Source organism: Petromyzon marinus, chromosome 53 (genome assembly GCF_048934315.1).
Source record: "Petromyzon marinus isolate PM22_M1 ecotype Great Lakes invasive population chromosome 53, UKy_Petmar_22M1.pri1.0, whole genome shotgun sequence".
In the NCBI taxonomy this organism is placed as follows: Eukaryota; Metazoa; Chordata; class Hyperoartia; order Petromyzontiformes; family Petromyzontidae; genus Petromyzon; species Petromyzon marinus.
The window spans coordinates 11,432,401-11,452,736 of NC_133719.1; the positions used below are offsets into that span (position 1 = coordinate 11,432,401).

Here is a 20,336-nt window from a genome sequence, read left to right on the forward strand (position 1 = left end):
ACCGCTCCGGAAGTTTGTGCTCATCTCGAAGCAGTGCTGCTAAAATTACATCACAGCTGTCAACCCCTTACCAGTGCCCTCTACCTTATTACAGACCCACTGAGACCTTGTTGGTCACCCCGTGCATGCCCCTTATAAATCTCAGTGTTCATCCTACAAAGTCCCATCACAAGGGAGGAACACGAACAAATAGACAAACACATTGTGTCGTAACCCTCCACCAGCCGACACAGCCAGTAAGGGTTGTCACGTAAGCAACGAGCAAATCAGTTACGTCTTCAGCCCACCGTTCTGTGTCGGGTGGTGGAGGGTTACGACACATTTAAACTTAAATCCAACCCAAAAACCTTTATTATGAATAATATTGGGCGCAGAAAGCCTACCTACGTGTTCAACAGACGAGACATTTTTGCCCGTTTTGAAAGGGCTGTGCGCCGTATGGACCTGGGAACCCAATGGCCCTGCAGAGGAACACGCCGAGGCCCCGAGCGGGCTGACGGCAACGTGAAATTCTCCCGGAATTGCTCGTGCTCGGGGCGCAGGTGGAGTACGATGAATAACAACAGTATGGACTTATGTGGAGAGACAAGCCATGCAAGTGCACGTGCAGCATGTGCATACTGTTGATGAAGGAGGCATTTGTCTTGTGTTCTATTCGACAAGGCTCCGAAGGCCACAGAAGCCAGACGCCCCGGGTCACGTTGCCCACGACACGCGGGGCTCGCGGTGGCCACGGCTGGAGCCTGCTGCGATGTTGGAGGCGTCCAATAGGAGGTCGCCGCACATCCCAGTGTGGCAGGGCCCTCCTTGAAGCGGCCTTGAGACTCTTAAGAGATCCCGGTGAGGGGCTTATTTGGGTCAAATTTGAATGTGCTCTGAAGGAGGGGCGTTACAAGACCACGCAGCGTTCCTAACGAACGTGTTGAGTATTTATATATCCATGTGTAGTGGCATCGGTCTCCCTCGTGTGAACCACAACACATCTTATGTAAGTGTTGATTTCGTCAGCCACAAACCGGAGCCTCGCATTTCACAGCGAGGCCACAGGGTGCGTGCTGAGAGTGGAGCACACAAAGAGGTTCCACAGTGGAGCCACCAGATTCAAACTGAGCCACGCGGTTGAGCCACACGTGTCACAGTGGACCCCCAAGGTGGACCCACGCGTGTCATAGTAGAGCCACCAGCTTCAAACTGAGCCACGCAGTTGAGCCACACGTGTCACAGTGGAGCCCCAAGGTGGACCCACGCGTATCACAGGAGAGCCGCCAGATTCAAAGTGAGCCACAGTGGAGCCACGGTGTAACCACGTGGAGCCCCAAGGTGGACCCCCAAGGTGGACCCCCAAGGTGGACCCACGCGCTTCACAGGAGAGCCATCAGCTTAAAAATGAGCCACGCAGTTGAGCCACACGTGGAGCCCCAAGGTGGACGCACGCGTATCACAGGAGAGCCACCAGATTCAAAGTGAGCCACGGTGTAACCACGTGGGGCCCAGTGGAGCCCAGTGGAGTCGCTCCGCGCATGCCTCGCGGTTTAACGGTGGTGGCTCGCCTCCAACTTTTCACGACCCCGCCCCTGCAGCAGCGACTCGCCCGCCCGAGACGCGGGAGACGACACGGGCAGAGCGAGGAGGCGGACGAGGAGAGAGAGAGAGAGAGAGGGCGAGAGAGACAAAGGCGGTCCAGGGGAGACGCGGGAGAGGCTCGCGGAGGGAGCGAGGACGTCGCGGGAAATCGCGGATAACAGGATTCGCGGCCATCGAGAAAAGCAATGCAGGTGGGGAGAGTGGGGTAGGAGACAAAGGGGGAGGGAGACACGTGGCGTCTGAGTGTATGATGTGTGTATGATGTATGTGTGTATTATGTGTGTGTGTATGATGTAGGTGTATGATGTGTGTGTATGATGTGGGTGTACGTGGGTGTGATGTATGTGTGTATCATGTGTTTGATGCGTGTGTTTGATATGTGTATGATGTATGTGTGGGTGTGTGTGTGTGGTTGACTGAGTGTTGTGTGTGGTTGACTGAGTGTTGTGTGTGGTTGAGTGAGTGTGTGGTTGAGTGGGTGTGTGGTTGAGTGAGTGTGTGTGTGTGGTTGAGTGAGTGTGTGTGGTTGAGTGAGTGTGCTTGTGGTTGACTGTGTGGTTGAGTGTGTGTGTGTGGTTGAGTGTGTGTGTGGTTGAATGAGTGTGCCTGTGGTTGAGTGAGTGTGTGTGTGGTTGAGTGTGTGTGTGGTTGACTGAGTGTGTGGTTGAGTGTGTGTGTGGTTGACTGAGTGTGTGGTTGAGTGAGTGTGTGTGTGTGGTTGAGTGAGTGTGTGTGTGGTTGAGTGTGTGTGTGGTTGAGTGTGTGTGTGGTTGAGTGTGTGTGTGGTTGAGTGAGTGTGTGTGTGGTTGACTGAGTGTGTGGTTGAGTGTGTGTGGTTGAGTGTGTGTGTGGTTGAGTGAGTGTGTGTGTGGTTGAGTGAGTGTGTGTGGTTGAGTGAGTGTGTGTGTGGTTGACTGAGTGTGCGTGTGGTTGACTATGTGTGTGGTTGACTGAGTGTGTGGTTAAGTGTGTGTGTGGTTGAGTGAGTGTGTGTGTGGTTGAGTGAGTGTGTGTGTGGTTGACTGAGTGAGTGTGTGGTTGAGTGAGTGTGTGTGTGTGGTTGAGTGAGTGTGTGTGGTTGAGTGAGTGCGCGTGTGGTTGACTGAGTGAGTGTGTGGTTGAGTGAGTGTGCGTGCGGTTGACTGAGTGTGTGGTTGACTGTGTGTGTGGTTGACTGAGTGAGTGTGTGGTTGACTGTGTGTGTGGTTGAGTGTGTGTGGTTGAGTGTGTGTGGTTGAGTGAGTGAGTGTGTGGTTGACTGTGTGTGTGGTTGAGTGTGTGTGGTTGAGTGTGTGTGGTTGAGTGAGTGAGTGTGTGGTTGAGTGTGTGTGGTTGAGTGAGTGAGTGTGTGGTTGAGTGAGTGAGTGTGTGGTTGAGTGAGTGAGTGTGTGGTTGAGTGTGTGTGGTTGACTGAGTGAGTGTGTGGTTGACTGTGTGTGTGGTTGAGTGTGTGTGGTTGAGTGAGTGAGTGTGTGGTTGAGTGAGTGAGTGTGTGGTTGAGTGAGTGAGTGTGTGGTTGAGTGTGTGTGGTTGAGTGAGTGTGCGTGCGGTTGACTGTGTGTGTGGTTGACTGAGTTCATGTGAAGCGCCATGAACCCACCGACCCGAGTTCTATTCGCGCTCACGGCCATCAACATTGACGATTATATAAACCGGTCCTGGGCCACCCCTAGGTCGACTCGGCCTCAAATAAGTACCCGATGCGGTGTGTAAACATCGCCACTGGGGAGACAAAGGCGGCCGGGCGCGGTGTTGGCCAACCCACGCACCCCCCACCCCACCACCCCTCACTTGACAGATGCCACTCGCTAACGGCACTTGCCCCGGCAGCGCGCCAAGGCTACACGGGGCCTCTTTGTCTTTGGCGGCTCGTGGGCAGCGTGGGGGAGCTGCGTCCACGACGCCACGTGGAATGGCGGCGTCTTGAAGGGCGTGAGGCCTTCAACCAGCAGTAGATAAGTCGTGGCTGACGATGTTGACGATGACGCGTGAAATGATTTACCCTCTCTCACTCTCTTTTTGTTACGATCAGAGGAAACAAGAAGGTGCTCGGTGTAGTCGGCACTTTGCTTCGTTCATCATTTCGTTTTTTTAATGCTTTGCTTTATGTAACCCCCCCCCTTTTTAAATGAAAGATTTAACAAAAGATTTCTCGCTCTGCTCTCCTTACCCCTTCCCTCTCTCTCTACCCCCCTCTCTGCCTCTCCTCTCTCTCTACCCCCCTCTCTGCCCCCCCTCTCTCTCTACCCCCTCTCTTCCTACTCCATGTCGCTCTCGCTCTTTTTTTTAACTACGACAAGTGCTGCATCTGCACGCAGCTCTTCCCACAGTCAAACGGCCTCCGACGGGTAGCTTAGATCTGCATGCAGAGCTCTCTACCGTCATTTGCCACCGAGCACACGGCCTCCTCCAGTGCCCACTGCTCCTTGAAGGCCGGCACGGCGTGGGTCAGCCGCGCGTGGCAGAACTCCAGCCAGACCCTGGCTCCGACCAGAGCGTGGAAGATGCCCAGGCTGCTGGCTGGACGTTGCCCCTCCAGGGCCACCTTCCTCGCCCTGTATATGGCGAGCTTGGCGTAGCCGAAGAGCACGTTGACCAGCCCCTGAAGATGTTGGGGTCCGTCGCCCTTCGGGTATCCAAAGATGAGGACCGTCGGGGAGAAGTGGAGGCTGAACCTTAGGAGGATGTTTCTCAGGACCTTGAACAGCGAGTCCAGGCTCTTGCACTCCACGTATTGGTGCGCCACCGTCTCCACTTTACCGCAGAACCGTCACTCTGGGGACGTGTCGGTGAAGTGCGCCAGGGAGACGTTGGTGGTGACGGTGCAGTGGACAATGCCCCAGCTGAGGTCGCCGATGTGGTTGTACGTCGTGCTGGAGTAGAGTTGCCTCCAGCGAGGCCTCTCCGGAGAGACGCAGGGCAGGGATCTCCTCCAGGCATGGTCCTTGTGGCTCCTCAGGGTGTCCTGTTGGTGGAACCGGACCATGTAGGAGTAGAGCACCTTCCTCTTTACATTTTTGAAGGCCACCTCCGGTAGGTCTTCTAGCCGGCACAGGTTGTGATCCTCTTCGTTTGTCGGCATTGGCGATGCAGTGGCACGACTGAGAGCTCCGGTGGAGGGGGACCAAGAGGGGCCTCGTCATCCCCAACGCCGATGGGGGGCGTTTTCCCCGCTGCCGCTGAGAAGGCCCCCTTGGCTTCGGCCAGGATCCGGGCAGCCACCCGGAGCGACTGCAGCCCCCCTGTCTTTGTGGCCACGTCTGCTGGTCCGAGCCACCGGCCCCGTGTTTCAGGCTCCACCAGATCTCCCATCCTGGTGAGCCGCGCGTTGGCGAGGCGCCTCTCCATGCCTGGGGTGGCGGTGGTGGATGGCAGCTTTGTCTTTGGGTTCCTGAGGATCGGTTCGAAGACCAGATCCTCGGCCGATCGCAGTTGGTTCAGCCTCCTGGCGCCGAGGGAGCTCCACGTCTGCAGGACGCTCCTGTAGAAAGGTGGCAGCTGTCCCAGTGGCAGGCCCTGCAGGTCTATGTAGAATAGTTGTTTGGAGCACTGCAGACCCCCCAGCTGTTTCAGGAGGAAGGAGGCCGTGACGCTCCAGGCCGGTGCAGGGGCAACGTGCAGGAACTTTTGCGCGGCCTGCAGTCGGAAGGTGGCCAGCAGACATACCAGCCCGTGACCTGTCTCGCTCGCTCGCTCTCTCACTCGCTCTCTCTCGCTCGCTCTCTCTCGCTCGCTCTCTCTCGCACTCCACTGAGCGTGAGCCACATGCAACTTCAACTTTAAGATGCACTGAGAGATGTAAATCTGACGATTTTCATTATACATCTCACAATGTTACATTTTACATCTCACCTTGTTACATTAAACAGCTCACAATGTTACATTAAACATCTCACAATGTTACATTATACATCTCACAATGTTACATTATACATCCCACAATGTGCATTCATTCCTTAGACGACATTCGTGAATGAATGAATGCAGGCGACGTTTATTGGGTGCAGTCGCCAGTCACGTGACCTTCGCGCGTGAATGTTCCAAGAAATACCGCCCACACAGCAATGAGTCTGTGGGTCTTTGTATGAGTCTGTGGGCCTCTGTGTGAGTCTGTGGGTCTTTGTATGAGTCTGTGGGCCTCTGTGTGAGTCTGTGGGTCTCTGTGTGAGTCTATGGGTCTCTGTGTGAGTCTGTGGGTCTCTATGTGAGTCTATGGGTCTATGTGTCTGTGGGTCTCTAAGTGAGTCTGGGGTCTCTGTGTGAGTCTGTGCGTCTCTGTGTGAGTTTGTGGGTCTCTGTGTGAGTCTGTTGGTCTCTGTGTGAGTCTGCGGGTCTCTGTGTCTGTGGGTCTCTAAGTGAGTCTGGGGGTTTCTGTGTGAATCTGTGGGTCTCTGTGTGAGCCTGTGGGTCTCTGTGTAAGTCTGTGGGTCTCTGTGTGAGTCTGTGGGTCTCTGTGTGAGTCTGTTGGTCTCTGTGTGAGTCTGCGGGTCTCTGTGTGAGTCTGGGGGTCTCTGTGTGAGTCTGTGGGTCTCTGTGTGAGTCTGTGGGTCTCTGTTTGAGTCACAATGTGAGTCCACATAGTACTGTATAACTCATATGCGCATGAATGTTCCAAGAAATACCGCCCACACAGCAATGAGTCTGTGGGTCTCTGTGTGAGTCTATGGGTCTCTGTGTGAGTCTATGGGTCTATGTGTCTGTGGGTCTCTAAGTGAGTCTGGGGGTGTCTGTGTGAGTCTGTGGGTCTCTGTGTGAGTTTGTGGGTTTCTGTGTGAGTCTATGGGTGTCTCTGTGTGAGTATGTGGGTCTCTCTGTGAGTCTGTGGATCTCTGTGTGAGTCTGGGGGTCTATGTGAGTCTCTGGGTCTCTGTGTGAGTCTGTGGGTCTCTGTGTGAGTCTGGGGGTCTCTGTGTGAGTCTGTCAGTCTCTGTGTGAGTCACAATGTAAGTCCACATAGTACTGTATAACTCATATGCGCATGAATGTTCCAAGAAATACCGCCCACACAGCAATGAGTCTGTGGGTCTCTGTGTGAGTATGTGGGTCTCTGTGTGTGTCTGTGGGTCTCTGTGAGTCTCTGGGTCTCTGTGTGAGTTTGTGGGTTTCTGTGTGAGTCTGTGCGTCTGTGTGAGTTTGTGGGTCTCTGTGTGAGTCTGTTGGTCTCTGTGTGAGTCTGTGGGTCTCAGTGTGAGTCTGTGGGTATCTGTGTGAGTCTGTTGGTCTCTGTGTGAGTCTGCGGGTCTCTGTGTGAGTCTGTGGGTCTCTGTGAGTCTGTGGGTCTTTGTATGAGTCTGTGGGCCTCTGTGTGAGTCTACGGGTCTCTGTGTGAGTCTGTGGGTCTCTGTGTGAGTCTGGCGGTCTCTGTGTGAGTCTATGGGTCTCTGTGTGAGTCTATGGGTCTATGTGTCTGTGGGTCTCTAAGTGAGTCTGGGGGTTTCTGTGTGAATCTGTGGGTCTCTGTGTGAGCCTGTGGGTCTCTGTGTGAGTCTGTGGGTCTCTGTGTGAGTCTGTTGGTCTCTGTGTGAGTCTACGGGTCTCTGTGTGAGTCTGGGGGTCTCTGTGTGAGTCTGTGGGTCTCTGTGTGAGTCTGTGGGTCTCTGTTTGAGTCACAATGTGAGTCCACATAGTACTGTATAACTCATATGCGCATGAATGTTCCAAGAAATACCGCCCACACAGCAATGAGTCTGTGGGTCTCTGTGTGAGTCTGTGGATCTCTGTGTGAGTCTGGGGGTCTATGTGAGTCTCTGGGTCTCTGTGAGTCTGTGGGTCTCTGTGTGAGTCTGGGGGTCTCTGTGTGAGTCTGTCAGTCTCTGTGTGAGTCACAATGTAAGTCCACATAGTACTGTATAACTCATATGCGCATGAATGTTCCAAGAAATACCGCCCACACAGCAATGAGTCTGTGGGTCTCTGTGTGAGTATGTGGGTCTCTGTGTGTGTCTGTGGGTCTCTGTGAGTCTCTGGGTCTCTGTGTGAGTTTGTGGGTTTCTGTGTGAGTCTGTGCGTCTCTGTGTGAGTTTGTGGGTCTCTGTGTGAGTCTGTTGGTCTCTGTGTGAGTCTGTGGGTCTCAGTGTGAGTCTGTGGGTATCTGTGTGAGTCTGTTGGTCTCTGTGTGAGTCTGCGGGTCTCTGTGTGAGTTTGTGGGTCTCTGTGTGAGTCTGTTGGTCTCTGTGTGAGTCTGCGGGTCTCTGTGTGAGTCTGCGGGTATCTGTGTGAGTCTGTGGGTCTCTGTGTGAGTTTGTGGGTTTCTGTGTGAGTCTGTGCGTCTCTGTGTGAGTTTGTGGGTCTCTGTGTGAGTCTGTGGGTCTCTGTGTGGGTCTGTAGGTCTCTGTGTGAGTCTGGGGGTCTCTGTGTGAGTCTGCGGGTCTCTGTGTGAGTCTGGGGGTCTCTGTGTGAGTCTGTCGGTCTCTGTGTGAGTCACAATGTGAGTCCACATAATACTGTATAACTCATATGCGCATGAATGTTCCAAGAAATACCGCCCACACAGCAATAAGTCTGTGGGTCTCTGTGTGAATATGTGGGTCTCTGTGTGTGTCTGTGGGTCTCTGTGAGTCTCTGGGTCTCTGTGTGAGTTTGTGGGTTTCTGTGTGAGTCTGTGCGTCTCTGTGTGAGTTTGTGGGTCTCTGTGTGAGTCTGTTGGTCTCTGTGTGAGTCTGCGGGTCTCTGTGTGAGTCTGGGGGTCTCTGTGTGAGTCTGCGGGTATCTGTGTGAGTCTGTGGGTCTCTGTGTGAGTTTGTGGGTTTCTGTGTGAGTCTGTGCGTCTCTGTGTGAGTTTGTGGGTCTCTGTGTGAGTCTGTGGGTCTCTGTGTGGGTCTGTAGGTCTCTGTGTGAGTCTGGGGGTCTCTGTGTGAGTCTGCGGGTCTCTGTGTGAGTCTGCGGGTCTCTGTGTGAGTCTGGGGGTCTCTGTGTGAGTCTGTCGGTCTCTGTGTGAGTCACAATGTGAGTCCACATAATACTGTATAACTCATATGCGCATGAATGTTCCAAGAAATACCGCCCACACAGCAATAAGTCTGTGGGTCTCTGTGTGAATATGTGGGTCTCTGTGTGTGTCTGTGGTTCTCTGTGAGTCTGTGCGTCTCTATGTGAGTTTGTGGGTCTCTGTGTGAGTCTGTTGGTCTCTGTGTGAGTCTGTGGGTCTCTGTGTGAGTCTGGGGGTCTCTGTGTGAGTCTGCGGGTCTCTGTGTGAGTCTGTCGGTCTCTGTGTGAGTCACAATGTGAGTCCACATAATACTGTATAACTCATGCGCATGAATGTTCCAAGAAATACCGCCCACACAGCAATGAGTCTGTGGGTCTCTGTGTGTGTCTGTGGGTCTCTGTGAGTCTCTGGGTCTCTGTGTGAGTTTGTGGGTTTCTGTGTGAGTCTGGGGGTCTCTGTGTGAGTCTGCGGGTCTCTGTGTGAGTCTGCGGGTCTCTGTGTGAGTCTGCGGGTCTCTGTGTGAGTCTGCGGGTCTCTGTGTGAGTCTGCGGGTCTCTGTGTGAGTCTGCGGGTCTCTGTGTGAGTCTGCGGGTCTCTGTGTGAGTCTGGGGTCTCTGTGTGAGTCACAATGTGAGTCCACATAATACTGTATAACTCATATGCGCATTAATGTTCCAAGAAATACCGCCCACACAGCAATGAGTCTGTGGGTCTCTGTGTGAATATGTGGGTCTCTGTGTGTGTCTGTGGGTCTCTGTGAGTCTCTGGGTCTCTGTGTGAGTTTGTGGGTTTCTGTGTGAGTCTGTGCGTCTCTGTGTGAGTTTGTGGGTCTCTGTGTGAGTCTGTGGGTCTCTGTGTGGGTCTGTAGGTCTCTGTGTGAGTCTGGGGGTCTCTGTGTGAGTCTGCGGGTCTCTGTGTGAGTCTGGGGGTCTCTGTGTGAGTCTGTCGGTCTCTGTGTGAGTCACAATGTGAGTCCACATAATACTGTATAACTCATATGCGCATGAATGTTCCAAGAAATACCGCCCACACAGCAATAAGTCTGTGGGTCTCTGTGTGAGTCTGGGGGTCTCTGTGTGAGTCTGCGGGTATCTGTGTGAGTCTGTGGGTCTCTGTGTGAGTTTGTGGGTTTCTGTGTGAGTCTGTGCGTCTCTGTGTGAGTTTGTGGGTCTCTGTGTGAATCTGTGGGTCTCTGTGTGGGTCTGTAGGTCTCTGTGTGAGTCTGGGGGTCTCTGTGTGAGTCTGCGGGTCTCTGTGTGAGTCTGGGGGTCTCTGTGTGAGTCTGTCGGTCTCTGTGTGAGTCACAATGTGAGTCCACATAATACTGTATAACTCATATGCGCATGAATGTTCCAAGAAATACCGCCCACACAGCAATAAGTCTGTGGGTCTCTGTGTGAATATGTGGGTCTCTGTGTGTGTCTGTGGGTCTCTGTGAGTCTGTGCGTCTCTGTGTGAGTTTGTGGGTCTCTGTGTGAGTCTGTTGGTCTCTGTGTGAGTCTGTGGGTATCTATGTGAGTCTGTTGGTCTCTGTGTGAGTCTGCGGGTCTCTCTGTGAGTCTGGGGGTCTCTGTGTGAGTCTGCGGGTCTCTGTGTGAGTCTGTGGGTCTATGTGTCTGTGGGTCTCTAAGTGAGTCTGGGGTCTCTGTGTGAGTCTGCGGGTCTCTGTGTGAGTCTGGGGGTCTCTGTGTGAGTCTGGGGGTCTCTGTGTGAGTCTGCGGGTCTCTGTGCGGCTCTATGAATCCCACGGGCGTCTTCCCCCGCACCTTCTCTCCGCAGAGCTCCCAGCAGTTTGTGCGCCAGGCGCTGGCGTCGCGATGGCGATTCCAATCCCTGCCGCTCAAGCCTCTGACTCCGGTGCCCAGGTACGGCGCTCGCCTGCCCCTGCCCTCGGCTCTCCCGGAGAGCCAGGGGTGGCTCGGAGCCCTGGGGCGGGCGAGATTCACGATGAATGAGCACGGGCGGTGATGTGGAACAGCGGTCGCCGCTGGGACGCCGTGGTGGCGAGATGTTAACTCCCTCGCCTTGTATTCAGGAAGTCGTGGGTTCGATCCCGACCCTGACGATGTCTGCTGTATATTTGGAGTTTGCGTCTCTCTCTCTCCCTCCCCCCGTGGTCGTGTGGATTTTTCTCCGGGTCCCTCCGGTTTCTTTCTCCACGTTTAGGATCGACATCACGCGTTCAGAGTGTGGGGCTGCTGCTATAAATGCCCACGTGATGATGCTAAGCCACTTCGTTGAGCTATCATTTGTGATAGCCAGGTCGCTTATGAAAAAGTACTACTTAGCTCAGTGGGCTTTACCGGGGTAAAGTAAAAACAAATAGTAGAGTTAATAGTGTTATAGTAATGATGATGTCAAGTCGTAACGCTTACGCCGGCGCCGCCACCACCGCACGGTACCCGCTCATCGGTCTCGTAGAGAGAGAGCGACTCAAAGAGAGAGAGGGAATGACTCGGAGAGAGGGTGATTCGTAGAGAGAGAGGACGACTCAGAGGCACCAGGAGGTGGAACCACAGACGCGGAGTGGGAAGGCAGCAGCAGGAGCCACGCAGTGAGGATCCGGCGCTACCAACAATTGCCCGAGCTCTGCGGTCCTCTGTGTGTGTCAGCAGCCAATTCACGAGTGTTTCTACACGTGAGAGGAATCCGGAGTGCCCAGAGAGCACCGGCGAGCGTGAGGGGGAAACACTCTATCCCACACAAACGGGACAGTTGGAGTTAAACATTCTTGCCCAAGCTCTGTGACGGTCCCCCATATATTGAGATGTTTATGACGATTAATGCGTGCTTACATTACATCGAGTTGTTAAGAGAAGCGTGTTGATGGCATCATCAATCACTGCACACACACAAACCCATTGCATCAAAGTTCAGACTCCCTAAAATCATTAGACGGGTTTCTCAAGGGCGCATTTCGTGCAAGGACTCTGCTCGCAGCTGTTCTCTCCAAGATTTCCGATTGCGTTCCTTGTCTCATTGGCAGGATGCCAAGGGCACAATTTGTAGAGAGTTCCCCACCAAGCTCTATATATAAAGGTGTTATCAGCCAATTACATGTGTATGTATGTATGGATGTTGAACGTCTTTCGCACCGTACGTAGCCAACCGTAGCTAATCGGAGGTGCAGGGGAAGGACAACCAACTAAACACAACAAGCAGTTCTAGAGAAATTAGATTGTCAATCTAGATGATGATGATGATTTCAAAGTGCATGGCTCCCAGTGACTTCCTAATATCAGAAGCAAGAGCGTTCCAGACGGCCGCTGAAGCGCATCTGAAGGTGCGCGATGCGGTGACCGCCATCCTGGGAGTGGTGGGGAGGTGGAGGGTGGTGTGGGTGGAGACTCCGTCCCACATCGCTGCTGTTATTGTTGTTGTCGTCCTCCCTTGCATACGGCCTGTCCCTCCTCCAGCGACATCGAGGTCTCCCGTGCCCAGACACCGAAGGCCATGGACCTCCTGGCGCAGGAGGTGGGGCTGCTGCCGGGCGAGGTGGAGGCCTACGGACGCTGCAAGGCCAAGGTGTCTCTGGCCACTCTGCACCGGCTGCGGAACCAGCCCGACGGCAAATACGTGGTGGTCACAAGGTGGGGAGGGCCGTCGGTGGCCAGGAGATGTTAACCACCTCGCCTGGTATGCAGGAGGTCGTGGGTTCAATCCCGGGCCTTGACGCCCACTGCTGCGTATGTGGAATTTGCGAGTCTCTCTCTCTCGCTCCCCGTGGTCGCGCCGATTTTTCCGTGGGTCCTCCGGTTTTTCCCTCCGCATTTAGAATCCACGACGTGCGTTGAGATTATTTGGCTGCTTTATATGTCCACATGAGCTATCGTTTTTGATAGCCAGGCCGCTTTCTGAAAAAGAGCGACATACAGCTCAGTGGGCCTCGCCCGGTAAAACAAAACAAAATTGTTGAGTTTTCGGAGTGCCGCGGTGTCGTGGTCGTCGTGGTCGTACCGACCGCGTCACCGGGGAGTCGCGTCGCCGCACGCCGAGAGACGCTCGCGTAAATCCGCCCGCCTGTACCGCGCCGCCCGGTCAGTGCTGAAGCCGTGCAACTATTTGGCACGTTTTGCTTATCTGTGGCAAACCTTTCTCGGTGGCTGCGTCGGGCGGTGGCGGGTTTAACAACACGCCTCTAATTACGCAATCTCGCCCAACAAAAGAAAAAAACGAACAAGAAATGCGTTGCCGCGGTTACATTTTGCTCGCGAAAGGCGACCACGTGTTCAACTGGACTGTGCCTGTCCCCCAGGCGAGCGTGCGGCGCCGTAACGTGGCCAGTGGGGGGCCGCGAGTCGCAGCAGCTTCTGTGAGAGAGCGCGCGTTGAATCGGCCTCGCAGTAAGAAGAGCCTGGGTTCGATTCCCAACTCGGGCGCCTCTCTGCGCGGGGTTTGCATGCGCTCCCCTGTTCTGTACAAACTCCACGCGCAAATCAAGGGCGCTCGCGTCGCGAAGCGAACGGAGTTCCTGCTTGCTGCTAGGCGCTCGAGTCAGCGCCCCGTGCCACGCCGGGTTCGATTCCCGACCCTGGCGCCTGCTGCTGTATATTTGGAGTCTGCGCGTCTCTCTCTTGCCGTGGTCGCGTGGCTCGTCCTCGGGGGTCCTCCGGTTTTTCCCCTCCTCATTAAGAACCGACGCCGCGCGTTTTCGAGTATTTGGCTGCGATACATTTTGCACGTCATGAGCCGCCAATTCGTTGAGCCGTCATTTGTGAACGCCGGGTCGCTTCTGAAAAAGAGCCACGCAGCTGGCTGTCGGCCTTACCTGGTAACAATAAATACTCTTCAGTTGATCTCGAGGTCGCAAACGGTCGGCGGCGGCGTCGTCTTCGTCGTCACGGCGACCCGAGCATCGAGGTGCGTCGTTGTCGCCCGCAGCATCACCCCGACGCCCCTGGGCGAGGGCAAGAGCACCACCGTGGTGGGGCTGGCTCAGGCGCTCTCCTCGCAGCTGCACCTCAACACCTTCGCCTGCGTGCGCCAGCCGTCGCAGGGACCCACGTTCGGCATCAAAGGTGGCGCGCGGGCGCACGTCTTGGAGGGCGGGGGGGGGGGCGTGGGGGGGCGTGGGGGGGGCGTGGGGGGGCGTGGGGGGGGCGTGGGGGGGGCGTGGGGGGGGGGAGCGTGGGGGGGGCGTGGGGGGGGGGGCGTGGTTGGCATAGGGCCTGGCAAAGCCACACTTTGGAAGTTATCGTTACGAGAGTCTCGTCAATCGGCCCGGAGGGCGCCGCTGCCGAGTCTTCGCGGTCGGCGGAGCGATGATCGCCGCTGCCGCTACGCCTGATCCCGGCGGATTGTCCAGCGGCATCACCTTTTCCAAACATTCCACGAATCTGGAGCGGGACGCCGGCGCGGGATCTTTAACGTCCGCCGTGAAGCGGACGGTGCTTGGCATTCTTACGGCCGGCACGCAGCGCAGCGTTAACCGGGGCGGCCCACTGGCTTCAACAGTCGGTGGTTGTTTTGCCGTTAGTGCCGTGCGCCTTGATCCAGCCCCGGCGGTCGGCACGGCTACGCGGGGCACCGTCGCCTCTTGTGCGGTGCGCGGGGGTGGTCGCTTGATCGCGGCGTCTCGCTCTGTCCCCACACCAGGGGGCGCGGCCGGAGGAGGCTACTCCCAGGTCATCCCCATGGAGGAGGTGAGCTCACGCACCGCGTCATCGGCACCATCGTCGTCGCACGACCGTTCTGCCGGTGGCGCGTAGCATGCGTGACGCGGGCCCCGGTGTGAGGAATTAAATGGGAGGGACGGGCCGCCCCCCAATTTCCCCCCCGCAAACCTCTTCATTGCCCAGTGCCTGGGCCATTTCCAGCCTGTAGGCCCCGGTGCAGTTGCACCGCCTGCACACTGCTCGATAGTCGCCACACCACTGCTGGGACGAGACGCGAGACCGCGGGAGAGAGAGAGATTATATAGCATTCAATTCGCGATGGGAACGATGCATTCATGAGAGGTGGGTAGAAGAGAAGCAGGGAAACGGCTACGTGCAGACGGGACTCTCTGGGCAGGAGAGAGCGGCGATGTAGCCCTATGAGGTGGGTGGAACGTGGCAGGAGAGCGACGGGGTGTGTCGCTCTCCTGCCACAGCGATGTCGCAGTGATGTGACAATGGTGTCACAATGATGTCACAGCGATGTCGCAGCGATGTCTCAGTGATGTCACAATGATGTCACAGTGATGTCACAGCGATGTTGCAGCGATGTCTCAGCGATGTCACAATGATGTCGCAGTGATGTCTCAGTGACGTCACAGTGATGTCACAGCGATGTCTCAGTGATGTCACAATGATGTCTCAGCAATTTCCCAGTGATCTCTCAGCGATGTCATAGCAATGTTTTATTCCCCGGCATTTTACAATAAATCACAAATGGCTCGCGTCTCAGGCAGCATGCCCAGGGCTGTGGCACGCCACAGTGAAGCGTCGTGAATAATTATACAAATCTATAAATATGTAAAGTGGGATCGGGGAGACGGCCCCCTGCAGGCCTCGTGAGTGGAAGGCTCGCGGTCGCCCCCCCCCCTCCTGTTTTGGGAAGGGGGGGGGGCGTGGAGGAGGTCGACGCAGATTCACGCCGACGCAGCGGCACGTCGAGGTGGCCCGGCGCGCTTCGCCGCGACGGTTCGATTCACGTCGCCGGCCCGCCATCTCCCGTCCGCAGTTCAACCTGCACCTGACGGGCGACATCCACGCCATCACGGCGGCCAACAACCTGCTGGCCGCCGCCATCGACGCGCGCATCTTCCACGAGAGCACGCAGACGGACAAGGTGAGCGCGCCGGGGCAGCTGCACCGGCCACGGGCCGGGAGTAAAACTGAGGTTGCCGGGTTCGCCGGCAGAGTGCAGCGCACGGATCGCTGGCGCCACTGCCGTCCCTGCACGGGAGAAAGGTAGAGCCAAAGATTCTCCCCCCCACCTCCCAATAGCAGAATAAGAGATGTTTATGATTTTGGTTTTCTTGCGGGAAGAGCAGCGTGTCTCCCGTGGGTGCTGCGGCGTGCGGACGATCGATCCGACACGCCGCTACCGACACGCCGCTACCGACATGCCACTACCGACGCGTCGCTACCGACGTGCACCGTCGGAACCGCAGCGGAGTCGTACTCCTCCGGCTCGTCCGCTGGTCCGCGCGCGACTTTGCCCAGCGTCGATCCGACCGGCGGCGCGTCCCTCCCGTGCGTCTCCTGTCGGTGGAAAATTCCACGTTCCCACGACGAGGGATTCCCCCTCTCTCCGATCGCGAGCGGCGAGCGGCGCCCGTGCCGGGCGGCGTTGGCTGTCGCTGCGACGACGGCTCTGGTGACCGCCCTCCCCGCTTACCCCCCCCCTCCCCAGGCTCTCTACAACCGCCTCGTTCCGCTGGTCAACGGGGTTCGTCGTTTCGCGCCGATCCAAATTCAGCGTCTCAAGGTACGCTCCCGGCGGAGGCGGTGATGGGGACGAGGATGGGGGCGGCGCGTCTCTGTTGCCCATGAAGCAGCAACTGTTGCTCTTCACCCGTTGTGCGTTGCCGTCAGATGCCATCAGTTGACGTCCGAGTTGCAATTCGAGTTGACGCGTGAGTTGACGTGTGGGTTGACGCTTGAGTTGCCGTGTGAGTTGTCGCGTGAGTTGCCGCGTGAGTTGCCGCGTGAGTTGTCGAGTGAGTTGTCGTGTGAGTTGACACGTGAGTTGACGCGTGAGTTGACGCGTGAGTTGACGCGTGAGTTGATGTGTGAGTTGTCGTGTGAGTTGACGTGTGAGTTGACACGTGAGTTGTCGAGTGAGTTGACGCGTGAGTTGATGTGTGAGTTGTCGTGTGAGTTGCCGCGTGAGTTGACGCGTGAGTTGACACGTGAGTTGTCGCGTGAGTTGCCGCGTGAGTTGCCGCGTGAGTTGTCGAGTGAGTTGTCGTGTGAGTTGACACGTGAGTTGACGCGTGAGTTGACGCGTGAGTTGACGCGTGAGTTGATGTGTGAGTTGTCGTGTGAGTTGACGTGTGAGTTGACACGTGAGTTGTCGAGTGAGTTGACGCGTGAGTTGATGTGTGAGTTGTCGTGTGAGTTGCCGCGTAAGTTGACGCGTGAGTTGACACGTGAGTTGACGCGTGAGTTGCCGCGTGAGTTGCCGCGTGAGTTGACGCGTGAGTTGACGCGTGAGTTGATGTGTGAGTTGCCGCGTGAGTTGACGCGTGAGTTGACGTGTGCGGTTGACGTGTGAGTTGACACGTGAGTTGACGCGTGAGTTGTCGTGTGAGTTGACACGTGAGTTGACGTGTGAGTTGACGTGTGAGTTGCCGTGTGAGTTGACGCGTGAGTTGACGCGTGAGTTGTCGCGTGAGTTGACGCGTGAGTTGACGTGTGAGTTGCCGCGTGAGTTACCGTGTGAGTTGCCGTGTGAGTTGCTGCGTGAGTTGACGCGTGAGTTGACGCGTGAGTTGATGTGTGAGTTGCCGCGTGAGTTGCCGCGTTAGTTGACGCGTGAGTTGTCGCGTGAGTTGCCGCGTGAGTTGACGCGTGAGTTGCCGCGTGAGTTGACGCGTGAGTTGTCGCGTGAGTTGCCGCGTGAGTTGACGCGTGAGTTGACGAGTGAGTTGTCGTGTGAGTTGACGCGTGAGTTGTCGCGTGAGTTGACGCGTGAGTTGCCGCGTGAGTTGACGCGTGAGTTGACGCGTGAGTTGACGCGTGAGTTGACGCGTGAGTTGACGAGTGCGTTGTCGTGTGAGTTGTCGTGTGAGTTGACGCGTGAGTTGACGCGTGAGTTGACGCGTGAGTTGCCGCGTGAGTTGACGTGTGAGTTGTCGAGTGAGTTGACGCGTGAGTTGTCGAGTGAGTTGACGCGTGAGTTGACGCGTGAGTTGACGCTTGAGTTGACGCGTGAGTTGACGCGTGAGTTGACGCGTGAGTTGTCGTGTGAGTTGACACGTGAGTTGACGAGTGAGTTGACGCGTGAGTTGTCGTGTGAGTTGACACGTGAGTTGACACGTGAGTTGACGCGTGAGTTGCCGCGTGAGTTGCCGAGTGAGTTGCCGAGTGAGTTGACGAGTGAGTTGACGCGTGAGTTGACGCGTGAGTTGACGCGTGAGTTGACGCGTGAGTTGACGCGTGAGTTGACGAGTGAGTTGACGCGTGAGTTGACACGTGAGTTGACACGTGAGTTGACGCGTGAGTTGACGCGTGAGTTGACGCGTGAGTTGCCGCGTGAGTTGACGCGTGAGTTGACGAGTGAGTTGACGTGTGAGTTGTCGAGTGAGTTGACGCGTGAGTTGACGCGTGAGTTGTCGAGTGAGTTGATGTGTGAGTTGACGCGTGAGTTGCCGAGTGAGTTGCCGAGTGAGTTGACGAGTGAGTTGACGCGTGAGTTGACGCGTGAGTTGACGCGTGAGTTGCCGAGTGATTTGCCGAGTGAGTTGACGAGTGAGTTGACGCGTGAGTTGACGCGTGAGTTGACGCGTGAGTTGACGCGTGAGTTGACGCGTGAGTTGACGAGTGAGTTGACGCGTGAGTTGACACGTGAGTTGACGCGTGAGTTGACGCGTGAGTTGATGTGTGAGTTGACGCGTGAGTTGCCGCGTGAGTTGACGCGTGAGTTGACGTGTGAGTTGTCGAGTGAGTTGTCGAGTGAGTTGACGCGTGAGTTGACGCGTGAGTTGTCGAGTGAGTTGACGCTTGAGTTGACGAGTGAGTTGACGTGTGAGTTGCCGCGTGAATTGCCGTGTGAGTTGCCGCGTGAGTTGACGCGTGAGTTGACGTGTGAGTTGTCGTGTGAGTTGATGTGTGAGTTGTCGCGTGAATTGCCGAGTGAGTTGCCGCGTGAGTTGCCGCATGAGTTGACACGTGAGTTGACGCGTGAGTTGCCGCGTGAGTTGTCGCGTGAGTTGACGCTTGAGTTGATGTGTGAGTTGATGTGTGAGTTGCCGCGTGAGTTGACGCGTGAGTTGACGTGTGAGTTGTCGTGTGAGTTGATGTGTGAGTTGTCGTATGAGTTGATGTGTGAGTTGTCGCGTGAATTGCCGAGTGAGTTGCCGCGTGAGTTGACGCGTGAGTTGCCGCGTGAGTTGCCGCGTGAGTTGACGCGTGAGTTGACACGTGAGTTGACACGTGAGTTTCCGCGTGAGTTGCCGAGTGAGTTGCCGAGTGAGTTGACGAGTGAGTTGACGCGTGAGTTGACGCGTGAGTTGACGCGTGAGTTGACGTGTGAGTTGACGCGTGAGTTGCCGCGTGAGTTGACGCGTGAGTTGACGAGTGAGTTGACGTGTGAGTTGTCGAGTGAGTTGACGCGTGAGTTGACGCGTGAGTTGTCGAGTGAGTTGACGTGTGAGTTGACGCGTGAGTTGCCGAGTGAGTTGCCGAGTGAGTTGACGAGCGAGTTGACGCGTGAGTTGACGCGTGAGTTGACGCGTGAGTTGCCGAGTGAGTTGCCGAGTGAGTTGACGAGTGAGTTGACGCGTGAGTTGACGCGTGAGTTGACGCGTGAGTTGACGCGTGAGTTGACGTGTGAGTTGACGAGTGAGTTGACGCGTGAGTTGACACGTGAGTTGACACGTGAGTTGACGCGTGAGTTGATGCGTGAGTTGCCGCGTGAGTTGACGCGTGAGTTGACGCGTGAGTTGTCGAGTGAGTTGTCGAGTGAGTTGACGCGTGAGTTGACGCGTGAGTTGTCGAGTGAGTTGACGCTTGAGTTGACGAGTGAGTTGACGTGTGAGTTGCCGCGTGAATTGCCGTGAGTTGCCGCGTGAGTTGACGCGTGAGTTGACGTGTGAGTTGTCGTGTGAGTTGATGTGTGAGTTGTCGCGTGAATTGCCGAGTGAGTTGCCGCGTGAGTTGCCGCGTGAGTTGACTCGTGAGTTGACGCGTGAGTTGCCGCGTGAGTTGTCGCGTGAGTTGACGCTTGAGTTGATGTGTGAGTTGATGTGTGAGTTGCCGCGTGAGTTGACGCGTGAGTTGACGTGTGAGTTGTCGTGTGAGTTGATGTGTGAGTTGTTGTGTGAGTTGATGTGTGAGTTGTCGCGTGAATTGCCGAGTGAGTTGCCGCGTGAGTTGACGCGTGAGTTGACGCGTGAGTTGACGCGTGAGTTGATGTGTGAGTTGACGCGTGAGTTGATGTGTGAGTTGTCGTGTGAGTTGACGCGTGAGTTGATGTGTGAGTTGTCGTGTGAGTTGACGCGTGAGTTGACGCGTGAGTCAACGTTTGACAGAAACTGGGCATCTGCAAAACGGAGGCCGACTCTCTGACGAGCGAGGAGGTGACCCGGTTCGCTCGCCTGGACATTGACCCCGACACGGTGACCTGGAATAGAGGTCAGAGGTCACACTCCTGCAGTGCCTCTGCACACACGCGTGTGTCTGTGTGCGTGCGCGAGGAGCGGTGGGGTAGCGGTTAGCGCACTGCACTACGAACCCGGCGACCCGAGTTCGATTCCCGCTCACGGCCAACGCCGGTGACAATGATCAGATCCGGTCCTAAGCCTTCCCTAGGTCGACTCAGCCTCGAATGAATACCTGATGCGGTGTGTAAACATCACCACCGGGGAGACAAAGGTGGCCGGGCGTGGTGCTGGCCACGCTTGTACCTCCACGTGTACTAGGGTGCCGGCCTTCACAGGTGCTGCTCGCTAACAGCACTTGCCCCAACAGCCCCTGAACACTATGCGGGGGATCTTTGTCATTGTGTGCATGAGCCATGCACCAACTCACGCCTCCCCTGCCGTGCCATTCGAAGACTTGGCATGATTCTTAGCCGTGATTTGATTCACGGTTCAATTGCTGTGGTGTAGTCCGTGCACCTGCTTAATGTGTAGCGGTTAGCGCGCTGCGCTATGAACCTGGCGACCCGGGTTCGA

General features: G+C 56.0%; 1 protein-coding gene across 2 annotated transcripts in view; it reads left to right on the forward strand.

Annotated features, from left to right (window-relative positions):
* Nucleotides 1-1,114: 1,114 nt before the first annotated feature.
* The window catches only part of LOC116953991 (monofunctional C1-tetrahydrofolate synthase, mitochondrial-like), a 44,816-nt gene continuing 25,594 nt past the window's right edge, over nt 1,115-20,336 (forward strand). The window contains exons 1-9 of one of the 2 annotated variants that reach the window (XM_076052024.1): nt 1,115-1,775; nt 4,678-4,900; nt 10,292-10,377; nt 11,929-12,102; nt 13,394-13,530; nt 14,108-14,154; nt 15,176-15,283; nt 15,851-15,925; nt 19,692-19,794. In XM_076052024.1, coding sequence (XP_075908139.1) covers nt 4,739-4,900; nt 10,292-10,377; nt 11,929-12,102; nt 13,394-13,530; nt 14,108-14,154; nt 15,176-15,283; nt 15,851-15,925; nt 19,692-19,794 — 892 coding nt within the window. In that variant the 5' untranslated portion in view covers nt 1,115-1,775; nt 4,678-4,738. The remainder of the gene's footprint in view (nt 1,776-4,677; nt 4,901-10,291; nt 10,378-11,928; nt 12,103-13,393; nt 13,531-14,107; nt 14,155-15,175; nt 15,284-15,850; nt 15,926-19,691; nt 19,795-20,336) is intronic. The other variant, XM_032974358.2, reaches the window with a different exon arrangement.